Here is a 20,746-nt window from a genome sequence, read left to right as displayed (position 1 = left end):
TTGATCTGATGAGGTGGCGGCGGTGGATCTGATCTGATCGTTGCGCCGCCTCCTCCATCGGCAGATCTGATCTCCGTCTCCTTCGATTTCAGCCATTGACAGATCTGATCTGTGCTGCACGTATGACACTTATGGCACTATTAGTGCCATAAGTGCCATAAGTGCACACTTCCCCATAGGGTTTAGATATTTCATTTAGGGTTTAGATGTTCCATTTAGGGTTTAAATGATGTTGTTGTTTCTGTATTTGTGTTGCACGTATGGCACTTATGGCACTATTAGTGCCATAAGTGCCCAAATGACCATTTTACTTAGTTTTATTTTGAATTTCCGTTGGCACTTTTGGCACTATTAGTGCCATAAGTGCCAACGGAAATCCAAAATAAAACTAAGTAAAATCTTGGCACTTATGGCACTAATAGTGCCATAAGTGCCTAACCCGACCCGGCACGCGACCCGCGTGTCTGATCCTACCCGGTACGCCTCATTAAGGGTAAAAACGTCCAAATCAATAAAAATGGCCAAATTTTGTGTTTTTTCAATGTGTGACCATAAATTGTGTTTTATGCTTCATTTTGGCTACTTCAAAATTTTACTCTTAATACTTTATGTAGAAGCAAATACAAAAGGCACGACACCTAAACTATTACCGAATAGTTAAAAATATTTAGTATTTACAATGAACAATTTGATGAGATTTTTGAGGAAAATTTTTGCAATCAAAATTTTGATTTAATATATATATATAGATATTGACCTTTCTTGATTTTAAATTAATGGATAACACAATGTCTTTAATTACTTGATTGTAATTGATCTTTAATTATTGACTTACACTGATTGCTATCGGCCGATGTATTTCGAACAGTCAATATCAAAGTATTACTGACTCTCACAAAAATTGTCACATCCAATGACTTTAATTTAAAGGACGCAAATTATTGTGTGCGGTTAACAGCATACTATGCGGTTAACCGCCCCTTATTGTACATATACCCAATTTTAGAGAGAAAGGGCTAAAAGTACCTTGTGGTGTGGCGGTAATAACCGCGCCCCACTTTCGACCTCTAAGCCCCAAGGTCATGTGTTCCGATACCCATTGCCCCAATTAGCGATTTTGATTCTTTTTTCTTTTTTCCTGTTTGTTTTTTTTTTACAATTTTTTGGGTTGTGATTGTTCCTTTTTTTCTTTTCTTTTTTTCTGTTTACATTTTTTGGATTTCCTTTTCTGGTTTGATTTTCTTTTTCTTTTTTTACATTTTTTTTTGCTTTTTCTGTTTTGTTTTGTTCTTTTTTTTTTGCATTTTTTTATATATGAGTTTTTTTTTTCTCTTTTCAGTATTTTCTTTTTACTGTTTTTCTTTTGCATTTTTTTTTATCTTACTATTTTTCTTTTGCATTTTTTTTATATATTTTGGTGTTTTATCCTTTCGGTATTTTCTTTATTTTTCGTTTGTTTTTTCTTTTGCATGTTTTTATATATTTTTGTGAAAATTGTAGTACTTTTAAAATATTACATTTCTTCATAATAATAATTACTACTTTTTCTGACGATAATAATTACTTGAGCAAATAACTAAAAGTATAAGTTCTCGTAAGTAAAAATAACAATTATCGTGAACATATGTTTCAAAATTATTACATTTGTTTGTGATAATTGTTACTTTTATGTATTAGAACTTGTACTTTTATTTATTTTCTGAAGTAATTATTTTTGTAAGTAAAAGTAATTATTGATGTAAAGAAAAGTAATGATATTTTCACTCGCTAGAACTTTTATTCTTAGCTATTTGGTCAAGTAATTATTATCGTAATAAAAAAGTAATTTTTTTTAGTCAAATAAGAGGTAATTATTGTTACAATGAAATGTAATGTTTCTAAATTATTACATTTGCTTACAATAATTGTTACTTGACCAAATAGTTCAGAATAAAAGTATTAACGAGTGAAAAATAACATTACTTTTCTTCACATCAATAACTACTTTTACTTACAAAAATATTTAATTGAGCAAATAAATAAAATTACAAATTCTCATAAATAAAAGTAACAATTATCGTGAACAAATGCAATAATTTAGAAACGTTACATTACATCATATCAATAGTTACTTTTTACGACGACAATGATTACTTGAATAAAAGTAACAATTATTATAAACAAATGTATACAATTGTGGGAACAAATGTATACCTTATACTTATTAAAAGTAAATATTCCTATTAGAATTCATGATTTAGTGTTCAGGTTTTAGGGTTTAGTTTTCATGGTTTAGGGTTTAGTTTTCATGGTTTAGAGTTTAGAAAATATAATAATTTATATTGAATGAAAGGTAAATATTATATTAACATAAGTATACATTTGTGCTAACAAATGTATATTTTATACTATTAAAAGTAAATATTTCGGTTAGAGTTTAAGATTTAGTGTTTAGGGTTTAGTGTTCAGGGTTTAGGATTTGGTAAATATAGTATTTTATATTGAATGAAAAAAATACTTATATTAACATGAGTCTGTATTTGTGCTAACAAATGTATATTTTATACTTATTATATTTGTTTATGATAATTGTTACTTTTATTTATTAGAACTTGCACTTTTAATAATTCGGTTAAGTAATTATTTTAGTAAGAAAAAATATTGATTGACATAAAGAAAAATAATTATTATTATGAAGAAATGTAATGTTTTTGAAACATTACATTTCTTCACAATAATGTTTATTTTTATTCATAAAAACTTTTACTTTTAGTTATTTCAAATAAATATGTTTGTAAGTAAAAGTACGTAGTTATGGATGTGAAGAAAAGTAATGTTATGTTCACTCGTTAATACTTTTATTTTTAACTATTTGGTCAAGTAATTATTGTCGTCACAAAAAGTAATTATTATTTTTTTTAAGTAAAAAAAAGTAATTATTGGTACAATGAAATGTAATATTTGTAAATTATTTCATTTGCCCACGATAATTATTACTTTTATTCATTAGAATTTGTACTTTTATTTATTTGATCAAATAATTATTATTGTAAGAAAAAGTAATTATTAATATGTATAAAAGTAGTGTTATTTTTACTTGTTAGAATTTGTAGTTTTGTATATTTGGTCAAATAATTATTGTCGTAACGAAAAGTAATTATTGATTTGATGAAATGTAATGTTTCTTAATTATTACATTTGTTTACGATTATTATTATTTTCATTCATAAGAACAAATGTATATCTTATGTTTATTAAAAGTAAATACTCCTATAAGGGTTCAAAATTTAGTGTTTAGGATTTAGGGTTTAGGGTTTAGAAAATATATTACTTTCTTTTGAATGAAGGCAAATACTTATATTAACATAAGTATACATTTGTGCTAACAAATATATATCTTATGCTTATTAAACGTAAATATTCCTATTAGGGTAGTGTTCAAGGTTTAGGGTTTAATGTTCAGGGTTTAAGGTTTAGAAAATATAATACTTTATATTGAATTAAATTAAATATTTATAATAACATAAGTATACATTTGTGCGAACAAATGTATATCTTATGCTCATTAAAGTAAATATTCCTATTAGGGTTTATGATTTAATGTTCGTGATTTAGTGTTTAGAAAATATAAGTAGTTCTACTTTATATTGAATTAAAGTAAATATTTATATTAACATAAGTATACATTTGTGCTAACAAATGTATATTTTATACTTATTAAAAGTAACTATTGTTTTAATAAAAAATAATTATGCATATGAAGAAATGTAACATTTCAAAAAAAAATTCACAAAAATTGTTATTTTTAATCACGAAAACTTATAATGTTAATTATTTGGTTAAGTAATTATAGTTGTAAGAAAAAATAACCATTGATGTGAATAAAGATAATATTAAAAAAATAGATAAAAATAAATAAATAAAGAGTACAATATATAATACTTTATATTAAATTAAGTTAAATATTTATATTAACACAAGTATACATAAAGTAAATATTCCAATTATGGTTCATGTTTTAGTATTCAGGTTTAGGGTTTAGAAAATATGAGTAGTACTTTATATTGAATGAAAGTAAATACTTATATTAACATAAGTATACATTTGTGCTAACAAATATATATTTTATATTTATTAAAAGTAACTATTGTCTTAATAAAAAGTAATTATGCATATGAAGAAATGTAATATTACAAAAAATTTTTTTTTTTCATGAAAATTGTTATTTTTACTCACGAAAACTTGTAATGTAAATTATTTGATTAAGTAATTATAGTGGTAAAAAAAATAATCATTGATGTGAATAAAGGTAATATTAAAAAAAAAGAAATAGGTGAAAAAAATAAAAATAAAAAGTTAAAAAGTGTTGAAAATAAAAGTTAAAAAGTGTTGAAAATAAAAAATTAAATAGAAAAATAGAAAAAAATAAAAGAGCTAAAAAAATTGCAAAACCGAAAAAGACAAAAAAAAACTGAAACAAAAAAAAAATCAAAGAAACATTGTAGAAAAATCAGAAAAGAGAAAAGGAAAAAAGAAAGGATGGAAGAAATCAGAAAAGAAAAAAGAAAAAGAAAAAAAAAAGAGGATGGAAGAAGTGTGATTCGAACCGCAATCTAACGCATAAGAGGCACTTAAGTCGGAAACAAATACCAATGCACCACTGCTTCTATTTTTATTATAATTGTCAAAACTAGTATATAATATGTTTTAAAGCAAATTGTAACCGCATAGGATGCCGTTGACCGCACCCAAGACTAACTCTTTAAAGGAAGCTAAAACTAAAATAAGGAAAGCCGAATGATTCTTCATATGTGTTACAAAAAATTACAGATGAACATGAAGACAAGATTTTGACAATCCGAAACGATATTTTCATGAATATTTGACTAACAGCGATTTGCACAACACATACTACACAGTAAAGAAAGGGATGATAAATTAGCTTGAAGAATAACTGTTTCAACTTCAAAACTGCAGGCCCTGCTCCCTGGCAGCATTAGCTAGAGCCTCAATCCGGCCATGGTAGGGGTAACCACCTCGGTCGAAGGCCACCTTCGTGATCCCTTTTTCGATACAAGCTTTAGCAATGGCTTCACCCACTTTCTTGGCTACATCCTGTCACAAGAAAAAGTTACTACCAACATTTCTGTGTTCCAACATTAATAACAACCGTATGAATTATAAGGGGCAATAAAGAATCTTAAGAGAATTGATAAAACCTTACTGTCCTACATCCAATTTCAATAGAAGAAACTCTAAAGGCCTGCCTCTTAGTGATATGTCAACTCAATACTCCTGGTATAATTTCCAAAAAACCAAATAGTTTTTTCTTTGAACTTAATACGCAGAATCACTATTTCATATAACCATTTAGCAAGAAATCCATCTTTTTGCTACTTAGTCATTCCTGGAGACTTGCTACAATGTCATCTTCCTATGTGATCCTATTTCGCTAATAAATAATCTTAGTCCTCGCTTCATTCAAGTGGAGGAATGGAAAGGGAATGCAATCAAATAAAGAGGTGGAATGTAACAATAACTATTGCTTTTATTGAGTGTATGGTTTAACAATGGAAATGAATCATTAGTAAGTGATTCTCTTTCTTTTGTTTCCCTTCTACTTTGAGGGGTAACAAATTGGGTGATTGAATTACCATCAAGTAAAAGTAATGGTTAACTTATTATCCAAAGCAAACAAGTAATGGTTTCAATTAATTGAATCACTTTCTAACCTCCAAAAACACCCAACCAAACATGGGCTTAGTATGTATTTGGCAACATTCAGCAGATACTGCCAATGATTTCATTCACTACCATTACATTCAGGAACATGATGTGTATTTTGAGAAAAGGCATATAGTTTACAAGATTATAACAATAGTGTGACTAAAAGTATCTACATACAATTAGTTTATAGCTGAGGGGTCAGTTAGCAAATAAGTAAGAGTTAAGGGAGTTCATTTAAAAGACTGGAAAAGTGGTTAAAACAGATCCCACGGATCTGTTCCTTCAATCCAGAAATCAGCTCACAGCTCAACCATTCAAGATGCTGTTTTCTCTTGTTTAAATACTTAGCTTAGTTTTTGAGTTGTTGCTTAAGATTTTCAGTCACTGTACAAGCTAGTTGACAGTGAGGAATTATAACAATCGTGATAGATTTGTAGGCTATACACTTCTTCTAGTGTTGAGAGTTCTGAAATGTAATTGTAAAGTTCTTGAGTGTTCATAGTGAAATAGAGTTGATCGTTTCTTCTCCGTGGATGTAGGATTGTAAAATCCGAACCACGTAAATCTTGTTGCACTGTTTTTCTTTGATTTGTTCTTGCTGCGTTTGTTATCTTCTCGGTGCTATTCCACAACAAGTGGCGCCGTCTGTGGGAAGAGGAAGTTCGACGCACACTAACTGCTCGAGATTTGAATCAAATGAGTGATCTGATCAAAGGAGAAACCTCTCTACCACCTTCAGCTCGTGCTGGTCTCAAGATTGGAGATCAATCAAATGTCGATTGCCAAATTCGACACCGAGAAATTCACAGGGAAGAATGATTTCTCCCTGTGGAGAATGAAGATGAGGGCCGTTCTCATTCAACAGGGCCTAGATGATGCTCTAACCCCAGAGAAGGCACCTAAAGAAGGAGATGGGAAGGTGAAGTTCGCTGAAATGCAAAAGAAGGCTCATAGCACTATCATCCTGCATTTGGGAGATAAAGTGCTGAGAGAGGTGTCAAAAGAAGACACCGCAGCTGCTGTATGGACTAAACTGGAGAGCCTCTACATGACAAAGTCTCTGGATAATCGGCTCTTCTTGAAGAAGAGGCTGTACTCCTTCAGTTTCAGAGGAAAAGAATCTATCTGATCAACTGGATGAATTCAATAAAGCCATTGATGATTTGGCTGATATTGATGTAAAGCTAGAAGATGAAGACAAAGCAATCCAGCTCCTTAGTGCCCTACCTAAATCCTATGACAACATGAGGGATGCCATGCTGTATGGTAGGGAGTCTTCTATCTCTCTTGAAGAAGTCATGAATGCTTTGAAATCCAGGGAGCTGCAAAAGGCATCTGATGGCAGGCAAGAAACCGCAAGTGAAAGCCTTAATGTCAAAGCAAAGTTCAACAGAGGAAAATTCAAGAATCCTTTCAAAGAAAAGGGAGGATCAGGAAAGGAGGATGATGAGAAGGAAAACAAGAAATGCCACTACTGCAAGAAGCCAGTGCATATCAAGAAAGACTGGTACAGCTGGAAAAGAAAACAAGCTCAAAAAGGCTCATCAGACACTGCAGACCTTGCTGAAAATTTCCAAGAAGCTGAAGCTTTAAACATCACATCTTCTAAAACTGAGAATAATTGGATATTAGATTCAGGGTGTTCTTTCCATATGTGTCCCAACTTGAATTGGTTTGTTGATTTGCAGATGAAGGATTTGGGATCTGTAGTTTTGGAAAACAACCAAGTCTGCCCTGTCAAAGGCATTGGTGCAATCAAGTTAAAGCTACATGATAATTCTGTAAGGCTCTTAACTGAAGTTAGATATATTCCTAGTCTAAAAATGAATCTGATATCACTTGGATCACTACAAATGAAAGGCTATGAGTTTAAATCATGTGTTAATGATATATACGTCTTAAAAGAAGATAGAATTGTTTTGGAAGGAACCAGAAAACAGACTTTGTATCATTTAGTTGCTGATACTATTGTTGGTGAGTCTGAAATTGTTTCCACTTGTGATATTGAATTGTGGCATGAAAGACTTGGACATGTTAGTGAAAAAGGATTAATTGAACTTAAGAAACAAGGTATGTTGAGTTGAGTTTATCTGCTGAGTTTATATGCAGGAAGTATAGATACAAGGAAGTCCCAATCTGGATATGTATTTACACTTTATGGAACAGCAGTGAGCTGGAAATCTACATTACAATCTGTGGTAGCTCTTTCCACTACAGAAGCCGAATTTATGGCTGTCACAGAAGCAGTGAAAGAAGGCATATGGCTGAGAGGTATGCTATCTGAGTTAGGTATTAATCAACAGGTAGTCTCTATTCTTTGTGATAATCAAAGTGCTATTCACCTTGTTAAACATCAATCTTTTCATGAGAGGTCTAAACATATAGATGTAAGATTTCATTTTGTTAGGGATTTAGTTGAAAAAGGTGAACTTGTGATAGAGAAAGTTTCAACCGATGATAATGCTTTAGATATGCTTACTAAAGCTTTACCAACTGTTAAGTTCCAAAAGTGTTGTTCTTTGATTGGTATAAGCTCTCTTGAGGAGAGCAAGTTGTCTGTCTAATCTATGCAGGTACATGCAGGTAACTCAGTGTATTCTAATTGTATTAGATAAGGTGGAGAATTGTGACTAAAAGTATCTGCATACAATTAGTTTATAGCTGAGGGGGGTCAGTTGGCAAATAAGTAAGAGTTAAGGGAGTTCATTTAAAAGACTGGAAAAGTGGTTAAAACAGATCCAACGGATCTGTTCCTTCAATCCAAAAATCAACTCACAGCTCAACCATTCCAGTTGCTGTTTTCTCTTGTTTAAATAGTCAGCTTAGTTTTTGAGTTGTTGCTTAAGATTCAGTTACTGTACAAGCTAGTTGAGAGTGAGGAATTATAGCAATCGTGATAGATTTGTAGGCTATACACTTCTTCTAGTGTTGAGAGTTCTCAAATGTAATTGTAAAGTTCTTGAGTGTTCATAGTGAAATAGAGTTGATCGTTTCTTCTCCGTGGATGTAGGATTGTAAAATCCGAACCACGTAAATCTTGTTGCACTGTTTTTCTTTGATTTGTTCTTGCTGCGTTTGTTATCTTCTCGGTGCTATTCCACAACAAATAGCATCATGGATAACTTATTTGACGTAAGCTTTTAGAAGCCAATGATTTTCTAATTCATCAGTAAGAAAAATGTAATAGTATTTTGCCATTCTACATAAAAGAACATTGTGAAACATTGTTCAGCTTACAATAGTTGGGCCGGAGCTGTAGTCAAACTCCTCTGAGATGGGTTTCTGCATTGTTGAGGCTGAAGCAAGAGTGTGCATCTTTGAATCGTCAATTACTTGAGCATAGATGTGCTTGTTGGAGCGAAAAACACATAATCTTGGCCTCTCGGGCGTCCCTTCAACCTGAGAATACACAAATGAACTCCACCGTGGATGTTTTAGCCTTTTAAACACAAATAATTATGAGAGAGAAATGCAGTTGAAGATGTCAAACAACATCGTAGAAAAACAGGACAACAAAGCGACGCTCAAAAATAAAAATAATTATGCTACGATACATGGTATTAAGCACTAAATCACACGTCTTTATCTATCTATTTTTCCAGTAAAATGAAGACTAATGAAACGTGGCTATGAACGAGCTTTTACTATCAAACAACAATCAATTATAGGATGCACAACACATGCATATGGCATCAAACCTCAAGAACACAGCAAGTTGGTAACAATAATTCAAAAATCGATCAGTCGACAAATATTAGCTTCAGTTACAATTATCAATTTGGCTAACAACACACAAACTTAACCACCTCTTCAAAACCGAAAAATTTAACTAAAGGCATCTTGTCTCATCTTTCCATATCCATATGCTCATATGCAAGTATGCAACAAAAGGTATGATATAATAGCAACCTGTTATTACTATACCATGTGTGGCAGACATATACACACATTTCATCAACCAAGTTGTTCTTCACTACCTGCCATATACAGAATATGCTTACAAGAATGTGAACTGATTTGAATAAGAGATTGGCGAACTAAAAAACCTATGCTAAAAGGATAAAGTTTTCGAGGTGAATGCAATCGAAATGCAAAGAATTAGTACACACGATCATTTCCGCAAACAGTTGGGGTTCCCACATAATTACACTACTGTAGTTTATCTCATTGTATTTGGAGTACTATCCTAAATTGAATCTATTGTTCCTTAAACGAACCCAATTTTATAAAACTGCATTTCCTCGAAGAACACACACACATAAAAATAAAAAAAGTTACCTTCTTGCGAATGCGAATGTGACGAGCAGTTCGGTCCTCTCTCCGGGTCTTGGCCGCGGCTTGGACGACGAGACGGCTGGGGTGGTGGAGGTGAACTATTCGAACAGAATTGGGGCGTACTCCATTGGGAAGCTGGCAGTGTTGGATGGGTGTGTGAAGAAACGAGAGCGAAATGGAATTGCACGACATTTCTGTCTTCGGCCCCTCTCTCTCTCTCTCCTGTGCCTAATGAGAAGCTGTTTGTTGCGGATAAGGAGAGCTGCAGAAGCACAAGGATAAATTGAGAGTTATCCCTTCAAGTTAGAAAAAACTAGAAAAAAATACTGATTTCTCTATCCTAATGTAAACAACCCAATTAATTCTTGATGGGCTCAAAATTTGTATTGACCCATACGAAAGTTTTAACTGGGAGAAGCAGAAGTCCAATTATATAGGTTCTTTAGTCGATGAAGATTCCTAGAAGTTTGATGTGAGATTAAAATTTTTGAATAAGTTTAAAAATTTCCCCATTAAATTAAATTGTGGCTGGCCACAATGTGGCTGCATAGATTTATTGTAAATAAAAATCAAAATTCATAGAACTTCACATATAAAGAATTTATATATTTCTACATTTTTTAAATCAGATTAAAAACCGACTTACTATTATTTTAACTCGTCCAATACCCATATACTAATATACTCATTAATTATAGGGTTATTGGCGCCTAAATACATGAACTTTGAGGTCATTTTGATTTTTTCTATAAATTTTAAAAATTGTCAAAAAAAAATATACGAACTTTAAGAATTATCAAAAAATATACGAACTTGAGCTTATTTTGTTTCTTCCAAAAAAATATATTATTATAAAAAAATGATTCAAATAATTCTTTTATAATTAACAATAAATAATGCTTCACTTGAAATTAGGCATTGTAAAATTTCTCAATCACATGATCATGTGATGGATATTTCACGCCATTAATTGGATTGAGAAATCCTAATTAGAATTATACAATTGAGCAATAAGTAATCATACATTCATTATCTCTCGTTATCTTTTAACTAGCTATCTTAATTTAATTATTGATAAATGACAATTATATGAGGTTACATAATTTTTTTTAAATATCGTAATCAAAACGACGTCGTTTTGATTAGAGTTGTGTCACGTTTGCTCTGCTCTGGCATTCTGGAAGTTTGCTCTGCTCTGGCATTCTCTTCTGCTCTGCTCTGGCATCATCTTCTGCTCTGCTCTGGCATTCTCGACTCTGTAGACCCGCTCTGCTCTGGCATAACGACTTCAGCTCTGGCGAGCTTGGCTCTGCTCTGGCGCGAGCTTGGCTCTGTTCGGGCTGCATCATATAGATCGTTTGAACTTGGACTGTGGGCATTGGACTCTTTTGGGATAAGGTCGTCTCCGTGAAATTAAGCTCATTCCACTAAAGGCACAGCGTTGTTTTGAGCCAGGCAGCGCTGTTTCTCGGGGAATCTCTCTCTTCCTTCGCTATTTTCCTCCGATATTTTTGGGATGCATATTTTTATCCTCATCAGTTGGTATGGCAAAAAAAAGTGTATCTATCACTATGATAATTGACAAAAAGATTTGCTCATGTGTGTGTTGCCCTAGCGGTATAAGGTTAATGCCCAAGACCTGAGATCCTTGGTTCGAGTCATCTATTTTTATCCTATTTTTTTCTTATTTAATTTTTAATGTTGAATTTGAGTCCATTCTAAAGTTAAAAGTAAAATTACTAATTATTAACAATGAAAGTTAGTTTATTTGTTTAGAAAATGAAATATATTTTTTAAAAGAATATATAAAAGTATGTTTTTGTATACTTTCAATCTACTTGATATTGAATTAATTGAATTGCAAATAATTATCTATTATATTAAGTGATTGTTAAAAAACTGCCTGAAAATAAAATGTACGGAATGCTCCAAAAAATTTGCTTCGGGGGCTCCCGCCCTCGAATCCCCGTCTAAATGTCTTCATACGTCGTAGATCAATAAATTCAGCCCCCTCCAACCTCAAATCTTGAATCCACCCCTGGTCATCAACATCTTCCTTTATAGCGATCAATATATATCCTCCCACTCAACATCTTCTTAGGTTGTGCCACCAGCGTTCGCCCTTTTTGAGAAGAAATGAGCTTCTTTAGGGTGGCACATCGAGCAGTTGTCTTTTTTTTGTTTGATAAATTATATAACTAAATAAAAAAATTTAAAGATCGCGCCAAGAAGGACTCGAATTCACACTACAAAAAAATGAGCGATTACCGACGGTATTTGCCGACGGTAATCTTGAGGCGGTCGCCGAAAAAATAATTACCACCGACGGTAAACAACAGCGGCGATGCCGCCGATGAATGTCGCCGTTGATCGGCGGAGCTTCGTCGGACTTTACCGGCGGCGGCGACCGCCGATGATTAGCGGCGGCGCTACCGTCGTAGGTAATGTTGAGCGGACGGTAGTGGCACCGATCGTCGGATGGGCCGGAGTATTACCGGCGGCTCAGTGTCGCCGGTATTTGTTTTTAATTTATTATTTTATTTTATTTATTTTATACCCCATAAGTATTTCCGTATTTATACAGTATTGCATACGTTAGACGAACTTCCCAGTCGGTCACCCATCTTAGTTGTGCTCTAAGTCAAGCACGCTTAAGCTTGAAGTTCCTTTCGAGTGGTCACCAGTACAGAACACTCGTATTATTGATATATCTATTACCTATTCATTCATTTAAAATCTATTTCAATATACAATATCATATATTCATAACCTTATAATATGTTGAGATGATATCCAAGAGATGTTGTTAATTACGGATCGATCTCGTTTCCGTCCTTATTTTTAATCTAACAAAATAATAGTAAAATTAATCATACTTAATTTAACAAAATTTTTTAACATAAATAAATTAATCTAACAAATTCATACTTACTCATACTTTATAAACTAACAAATTAATCTAATTAATTAAAATTAATTATGCTTCATAATTAATCAAACTATAAATTAATTAAAATTAATCTAATTAATATTAATTTTAATCTAACAAAATAATAGTAAATAAATTTAAAATTAATCTAACAAATTAAAATTAATCATACTTCATAATTAATCATACTATAAATTAATTAAAATTAATCTAATTAACATTAATTTTAATTTAACAAAATAATAGTAAATAAATAAATAAATAAAATGCCGAGAACGAGAGCGTACGGTGGTGGTCGGCGGCGGAGCGTCGTCAAGGCAACGACGGAGTGGCGTCGTTGAACTGAGACGAGAAAAAGAGAGAATGAGTGAGATGTGTGTATGTGAGAGAGAGAGAGAGAGAGCACCTGGCCGGTGGCGCGATGGCAGCAGTGGCTTGGGGATGGGGCGAGGCGGTTCGGCGCTGGGGGTGGAGAGGGGCTGTGCGGCGTGAAATAGATCTGGAAGGAAAAGGTACTGATTTTAATTCACAATTAATCGACGACCCGATGGGAAATACAATTAATATTAAAAATAAATTAATTTATTTTAAAAATATCGGCAGATCGCCGCCGGTGATCACCGGCGGTGTCCTCGCCACCGATAATGCCGCCGGTAAAATGAAAAAAACGAGTCGCCTTGTTTGCCATCGTTGTTCCGCCGGTAACTCTCGCCAGAAATTAGGCATTTTTTTGTAGTGCCAGGACCTCAAGTCTTGGACATTACATCGAACAGTTGTCTTGTGCAATTGATCATTGAACAACTTGACTTTTGAAATCAGACGTGGCTCAATTACTGGCCTAGTCCTTCGGGTAATTTCAAGAATATCAACAAAGAGAGGGGAGACAAAATTAGGGTATGAATTAGGGATGGCAGTTTACCCGCGGGTAACAGATATCCGCGAAAACCCGACCCTAATAGGGTGGGTTTGAGAGGCATTTGATATCCACAGATAATTTCGTGTGGTTACAATTCACTATCCATTTAGTTCGTGAGTATGGGTTTGGATACTTACTATCCATACATGTGAAACCCATTTACTCGCAAAAAATATCCGCGAAAATACCCGCCAATTACCCATGAAATACCCACATGATATTCTAAAAATATGGGCTTGAGTATACACTTCAGATATGGGCCAACATATCATATATATATGGAAAAAAAAACCCAAACACAACCTAATCCCTAATGTCCAAACACTACCTAAACCCTAATTTGTGGTGTGTGTTTTTTTTTTGGTATTAAATTTGTAATACCCCGTTTCCTCGAGCTAAGTATAGAATAATTTTGAACTTAGATTTAAGATGATTTACGCCGGATTGAGAAAAAGAATTTATTTTAATTCCAACAAAAATGATTTACAAAAGCATTTGTAAATTTAGTTATTACATTTATATGCATTGCATATTTATTTAATTTAGCATTCAAGTATTTTCACGAGCTTTTAATTAGCAAACCCTGAAGCATTATTACAGTTCAGATAACTATATCCTGAAAGATTTTTTTTTACTATCCAATAAACACTCATATCCTACTCTCCTACCAACCACCCTACAAGCCTTACCATCAACACTTTTTCCTTCTCTGCGAAGCCAATTCTAAATATCAAAGTTACACCACCAACTTAGAGTCTCTATTTCCATTCACTCTCAACTCAAGTTGTCTCTCTCTAATCACTCTCAAGCTCACTCCCTTTCAAGCAGAACTCGACTGCCTAGGTAAGTTTTGAACTTTGATTTCATCATTCTTTCATACTCCATCTTGCAAATAATTGAAGGATCCCATGCCTGAAATTCTACTGCAGTTGTTCCACTGAAGCCCAGTTTTAACGCAGTTAATCAAAACCAATACCAACAAGATCAGACAAATGCGCGCAATTAAATATATATATATGAAATGTTTTAACATGCTTAGAAGTTGTTTCTCTTTAAAACCTTCTATGTCATGTCAGTATGATTGGATAAACTGCTCTTATAGATTGTGAAATGTTTCAAAAGTTGCAGCCCACTAAGTACATTAGTACTTAGCCCAAAAATACTTTCAAATGATTTTCAGGTTAATGGCTGGTGTTGAGGGGGTGAGCTGAGGCTAGAGTTCAACTCCTTATTTTGACTTCCGCTGTAGAACTAGCCAGTATCTGTCTTTTGTTTCTTTAACTTAAGACCTTTATGCTACGACTTCTAAACGATATCTTTTCTTGAGCCGAGACTATTAATTCTCAAGTATTTCATTCTATGAAAGTTGGTTATTTGAAGCATGAAACTAAACTTGTGATCCTGAAGTTATTATTGATTGATTCGTATCACTAGAATACCTGTCTTTCTTCATCCAAAGGGGCTAAGCCCGATTGTTATCCCTTTTATTCGGATTTCACAAGGATTCTCCCTTGTTCATTTACATGATTTAGTCGTACCCCAGTTATAGGTGTTGTTTCAAGAATTGGGGTGTGACTTAATGGTATCAGAGCATAAGTTTTCTTTCATGTCTCTGATAACCAAAAGCTTCTAATGTTGAGTCTAGATTAGTACCTCTAGACTTCTAAGAAAGTTGTTGAACCTCAACTCGCTGTCACACTACCGTAAGAAAAAGGTATGATTTAAAAGTTTCAAATATATTAAATGTTTGAGAGTTTTCAAGAAGTGCGCGCTTTCAATAAATGATGCTATGTGAATTGCTTACCGCTTTCCATATGCTATAAGTTATGAATTACTAATCGCTTTCATATCGTTATTGTTGGGACAACCCGAGCCCTTAACGATAAGACAAGTAAGTATCGTGTTTGGGACAACCCGAGCCCTTAACGATAAGATAAGTTAGCATCGTGTTTGGGACAACCTGTGCCCTTAACGATAGGATGAGTTAAAGTCGTGTTTAGGACTATCGAGCCTTTCATGAATACCAGATGTATGGTTGAGTTAGATTCTTTGAATCTTTCCGGCAATAGAAAAGTTTCATGTGGCATTTAATGTCCACATGTTTCAGGTTTCAAAGAGAATGAATGAATAAGAGAGTTTATGTTATCGTTTTAGGTTCACTGCCTATACGAACAGAATGATGGGTCCTCTTACAAATTGTTTGAGTACCACCCAAGAATACCTTGGGAATGTTAGTCGTGATAGCTCCGCTTGATCGATTTGAGTAAGGACTGGTAAGATAGAGACGTTTAGCATAGATATGTTATAACGTAGAAGTAATGAGATGAGATTAAGGATTCACTTGAGTATTCCACCAAGATAGATCAGTTTCCACATAGAGTTAGCCTTTCACAGGGTTACACTATAGAAGCGATATACCTTGCGTATATCTATGTATGTATACATGTATGCATGCATGCGGAATGAGTCTCACTTTTGTGTTGATTTCGTCCGTAAATCAGAATGGAAGATGCGCCAAGAGGACGCGGTAGGGGACGAGGACGTGGTCGTGGACGCGGCAGAGGATTCATCCTTGAACTGCCTATCCCTCAAGTAGCACCAGAGCGTACTGCTGAGGAAAAGTTTTGTAAGGAAAAGCCTCCAACGTTTGATGGTCTAGGCGATCCCGCGGACGCTGAGAAATGGATCAGGGCAGTAGAGCGAATCTTTGGCTACATTCGTTGTGAAGACGAAGAAAAAGTAACTTGCGCAGCCTACCAATTGGTGGATGAAGCCGATTTCTGGTGGGAGTCGGTGAGGCGCACAATGACTGAGGAACAGTGGGAAAATTTCACATGGGAATATTTTAAGACTGAGTTGTATGAGAAGTACATACCAGGGTGCTATAGATAGAAGAAACAGAACGAGTTCTGGAACTTGAAGCAGAGGGCTGGGACAGTGAATGAGTATGATAGGGCCTTTAACCAGCTGTCAAGATATGCTCCACTCTTAGTGGACACTGATGAGAAACGCGCGGAGAAATTCAGGAACGGACTGCGCCACGAGATATCAATCTCCCTAGCAAGCTAGGGAGGTCTCACTTATGCACAAACTTTGAGCAGGGCTCTCACCATTGAGTCATTGCTACCAAGGGAGAAAGAAAAAGCTCCAGGACAGTCTGGATTTGTGCCACCTCAAGATTGTGGTAAAGGGAAAAGGAAATGGAACGAGGGAACTGGTGGAAACTCTGGAAATGGAGATGGGAAGAAACCATGGGTTGCTAACCAAAATCAGAATCAGTGTCAGAAACAACAGCCACAAGCAATGGGGCGACCACTTTGCCCAAAGTATCAGCGACCTCATTCAGGGGAATGCCTGAAAGGAATTAATATCTGTTACAGTTGCGGGGAAACTGGGCATTATGCTTCAGCATGTCCGAAGAAGAACGGAGGGGCACCTCAACCGCAAAACCCTGGGAATCAGCAGCGCCAGAATCAAGGTCCTGGAGGACACCATGGACAGCCACAGAATGCTAGGGCCTATGCCCTTAACCAAAACCAAGCAGTTGGAAACCAAGGAAACTTAGCAGGTATGATTAATGTTTTCGACGTGCCGATTATAGATTTGTTAGATACTGGAGTGTCTCACTCTTTCATTTCACATGCTGCTTGTAAGAGATTCGAACTGACTCCACAATTGGCTGAGACAACTTTAGACGTTAGCACCCCTGGTGGTGGAAGATTGGCTGCTAAGGACATTATCTCGAACTTAGAGCTGAACATAGGTGCTGAAACGTTTAAGGCAGTTTTGTATGTCATTTCTACGATGGATTTTGACATAATCCTAGGAATGGACTGGCTTACTCAAGTCGGTGCCACGATCCTATGTAACGAGAGAAAAATCTCTTTCCAACCCATTGGAAAAGAGGAGACTAGTTTTCATGGCATAAGAATGGGAGTAAGGGTGCTAGTGATTTCGGCGATGAAGACCACCAAAATGATGAGGAAGAAGTAATGTCGGCCTTTCCTAGTTAGTCTGACAAGAGAACATGAGGTAGAGAAAACGATCGAACAAGTTCCAGTGGTGCGAGACTTTAAAGATGTTTTTCCCGAAGAATTACCCGGTAGGCCACCAAATAGACAACTAGAATTCACGATTGATCTAGAACCCGGAGCAACACCAGTGTCCAAGGCACCATACAGGATGGCTCCGCCAGAGTTACAAGAATTGAAAGTGCAACTACAAGAACTGTTGGATCTAGGTTTCATACAGCCTAGCGTATCACCATGGGGAGCACCAGTCCTATTCGTCAAGAAGAAAGATGGTTCACTAAGGATGTGTATCGACTATAGAGAATTGAACAAGCTCACAATAAAGAATAGATATCCTCTTCCAAGGATAGACGACCTGTTCGATCAGTTGAGAGGAGCAGGTGTGTTTTCCAAGATTGACTTAAGATCTGGTTACCACCAACTCAGGATGAAAAGAGAAGACATCCCAAAGATAGCGTTTCGAATGCGTTACGAACATTACGAGTTCACAGTGATGCCTTTTGGATTAACGAATGCCCCATCAGTTTTCATGGACCTGATGAACAGAGTTTTCCATCAGTATCTCGATAGTTTTATCTTAGTGTTCATTGACGACATCCTCATATACTCTAAGACTGAAGAACAACACGAGGACCACTTGCGCATCGTACTCGAAACCCTGCGTAATGAGAGACTGTTTGCCAAATTCAGCAAGTGCGAGTTTTGGTTGAGGGAAGTGATGTTTCTCGGTCACATAGTGTCGACTGAAGGAATCAAAGTAGACCCCGCCAAGGTCGAAGCAGTCAAGGAATGGAAGGCACCATCAAACGTCAATGAGATCAGAAGTTTCCTCGGTCTATGTTAGGTCCTGAGGGTCCCGAATAGGTATATGGGGGGGAATACACCTATGGGCTATTTTTCAATCAATCCTCAATCAGAGGGATCTCAGTCAGAGATCAAAACGAAACTTTGCATGCAAACAAAGACGTCTGTTTTACTGAAATCAGTTTTGACCAAACAGGGTTGACGACTGATACTGAAAACTCTTCAGTAAAGAGTTATCAGTTAAGTTGCTGGAACTTAACTGATGCAAGTAAGGGCTTTAGTCAAGTTTGCTAAAACAGAGATGATAACACTCTTCCTGACTATCGAAAGATAGATCAGTCAGACTGATATCATACGCAGCAGAAATTAAACTTAGTTTCGAAATAGCCTCGGTGGAGCAAGTTGTTGGTTATGGTTTCTCTTTGCAGTTAGTCAGTGTTCAGTTTTATCAATTGAAATAACACAAGTAAGAATGTAAAACTGAAAGCTGTAAACAACACAGAGACTTTTACGTGGTTCGGAAAAACCCTTTCCTACATCCACGGTTGGTTGATCAGACCAACAATCCACTCTGCAAGTGCTTAACAGGTGCACTGCAAACCGAACCGTGTGCTTGCCGGGTGCACACAACCGTACACTGAAGAAAACCCTTCTCCAGTACCCGCGCTTCACTCGCGTAGGATTTCCCTTACTTAACACAACCCGTGCTAAGACTCTCAGAGTCAGAAAACCCTTCTGACCTCCGAATCACTCAAAACACTCTTATGGGGGAGGGAGATTTGAACGAGTGCCAACTATACTTACAAAGAACAAGTTCTTTGAAGCAAGTTTGACCTTTGGCTTCTGGGTAAACAGATATATGCCTAGGGTCTAAGAGAATGTGTGTAATCAGCAGTGACTGATTTTGGCTTTGGAGTTCTCTTCTTCGATTCAAGCGTTGGAGAGTTTAAGCTTAAGGCTAAGTAGCAATTTCGGCAGAGCTTCAGCTTATGTTGTTGAATCGGTGAAGGTTGAAGTGATCCTCGAGCGCTATTTGTAAGAGAACTCGTGAATAGATCCGTTGGCGTAAATCGTCCTCAAGATTTCTTCCGTTGGAGAGCAATTCGAATTTGGGCTGAGGCTTCAATCTTCGAGGTTCCTTGTCTGGGTGGAAATGGCTCTCTTTGATGGACAATAGATGTGACGTCTCTGAAAAGTAACCACCAGATAGGAATGACCTCTGTAGAGATAAGATCATGAGATCTCTGCATTTAATGCGGCTGTACTTTGTGAGTACGTGGCTTCCTCTAAACGTTGGAAGATCAGTCCTAGGAGGAATGTCCAACTGATACTTGACTTTAGTATCAGTCCTTTGCGCGCATTAAGTAATCAGTCTTCAACTGATTCTTCAACTGATACTTCAGTTGGTATCTGCAGTCTTCAGTCTTCAGTCCTTCGTTCTTCAGTCTTCAGTCTTCGACACCGCAAACTAAACTAGAAACGAACTCTAACACTTGAGTTCAAAACAATTCTAGTCTATTACAATAAGTCCTATGATTTTTGGTATCATCAAAACAAGGGTTAGGATATTCCATAAAGTTTCCAACAATTTCCCCCTTTTTGATGATGCCAAAACCACACAGCAGTTCTAGACAGCTAAAAGACTGAACTCACAGTACAAGTTCTAAACATGGGGTGAAAACATTTCCCCCTTAACAATAGAACCTAAAAACTTGTACTAAGAGTTAAGAACGAAAGCAGTTCTAAAACAGAACAAGGAGAAGATAGAAAAACATAATCAGAGCCTGGACAAAGAGTCATTGTCTTCAGGTTGAGATCAAAAAGAAGTTTTTTTCATTAATAAAAGACTGATAAGTCATCAGTCTCGGTTACAGCTTGAAAAATGAAAAGAACAATACAGAGGACATCCAAACGACTCACGGTTTCTGATTGTAGAGATTGAAAACTACTTCCCAGATCTGTTTGCCGTCCCTGGAGTCTGGATGAATATTCCAAATCTTGCATAAGGCTCTGACTTCTTTCTTGATCTTTTCTCTGTCGACTTCATTCTTGATCCTTGGTGGAGTCACTATTTTCTTCTGAGGG

The 20,746-nt window shown here is 35.4% G+C and overlaps 2 protein-coding genes across 2 annotated transcripts; one reads left to right on the top strand and one right to left on the bottom strand.

Annotated features, from left to right (window-relative positions):
- Window positions 1-4,827: 4,827 nt before the first annotated feature.
- Window positions 4,828-10,380, bottom strand: LOC130988929 (50S ribosomal protein L18, chloroplastic-like). Its single transcript, XM_057912914.1, has 3 exons — window positions 9,985-10,380; window positions 8,944-9,105; window positions 4,828-5,094 (listed from the first exon to the last, which is right to left on the bottom strand). The coding sequence occupies exons 1-3, from the start codon at window positions 10,171-10,173 to the stop codon at window positions 4,945-4,947; spliced, it is 501 nt and encodes a 166-aa protein (XP_057768897.1). The 5' UTR covers window positions 10,174-10,380; the 3' UTR covers window positions 4,828-4,944.
- A 5,948-nt stretch (window positions 10,381-16,328) lies between these two features.
- On the top strand, window positions 16,329-17,819 carry LOC130990665 (uncharacterized). Its single transcript, XM_057914890.1, has 2 exons — window positions 16,329-16,705; window positions 16,928-17,819. The coding sequence occupies exons 1-2, from the start codon at window positions 16,329-16,331 to the stop codon at window positions 17,817-17,819; spliced, it is 1,269 nt and encodes a 422-aa protein (XP_057770873.1).
- The last annotated feature ends 2,927 nt before the right edge of the window (window positions 17,820-20,746 follow it).

The sequence above is a fragment of the Salvia miltiorrhiza genome, chromosome 6 (genome assembly GCF_028751815.1).
Source record: "Salvia miltiorrhiza cultivar Shanhuang (shh) chromosome 6, IMPLAD_Smil_shh, whole genome shotgun sequence".
Taxonomy (NCBI): domain Eukaryota; kingdom Viridiplantae; phylum Streptophyta; class Magnoliopsida; order Lamiales; family Lamiaceae; genus Salvia; species Salvia miltiorrhiza.
The sequence above is the reverse complement of the archived record's forward strand: the minus strand, read 5'-3'. Positions and strand labels throughout refer to the sequence as shown.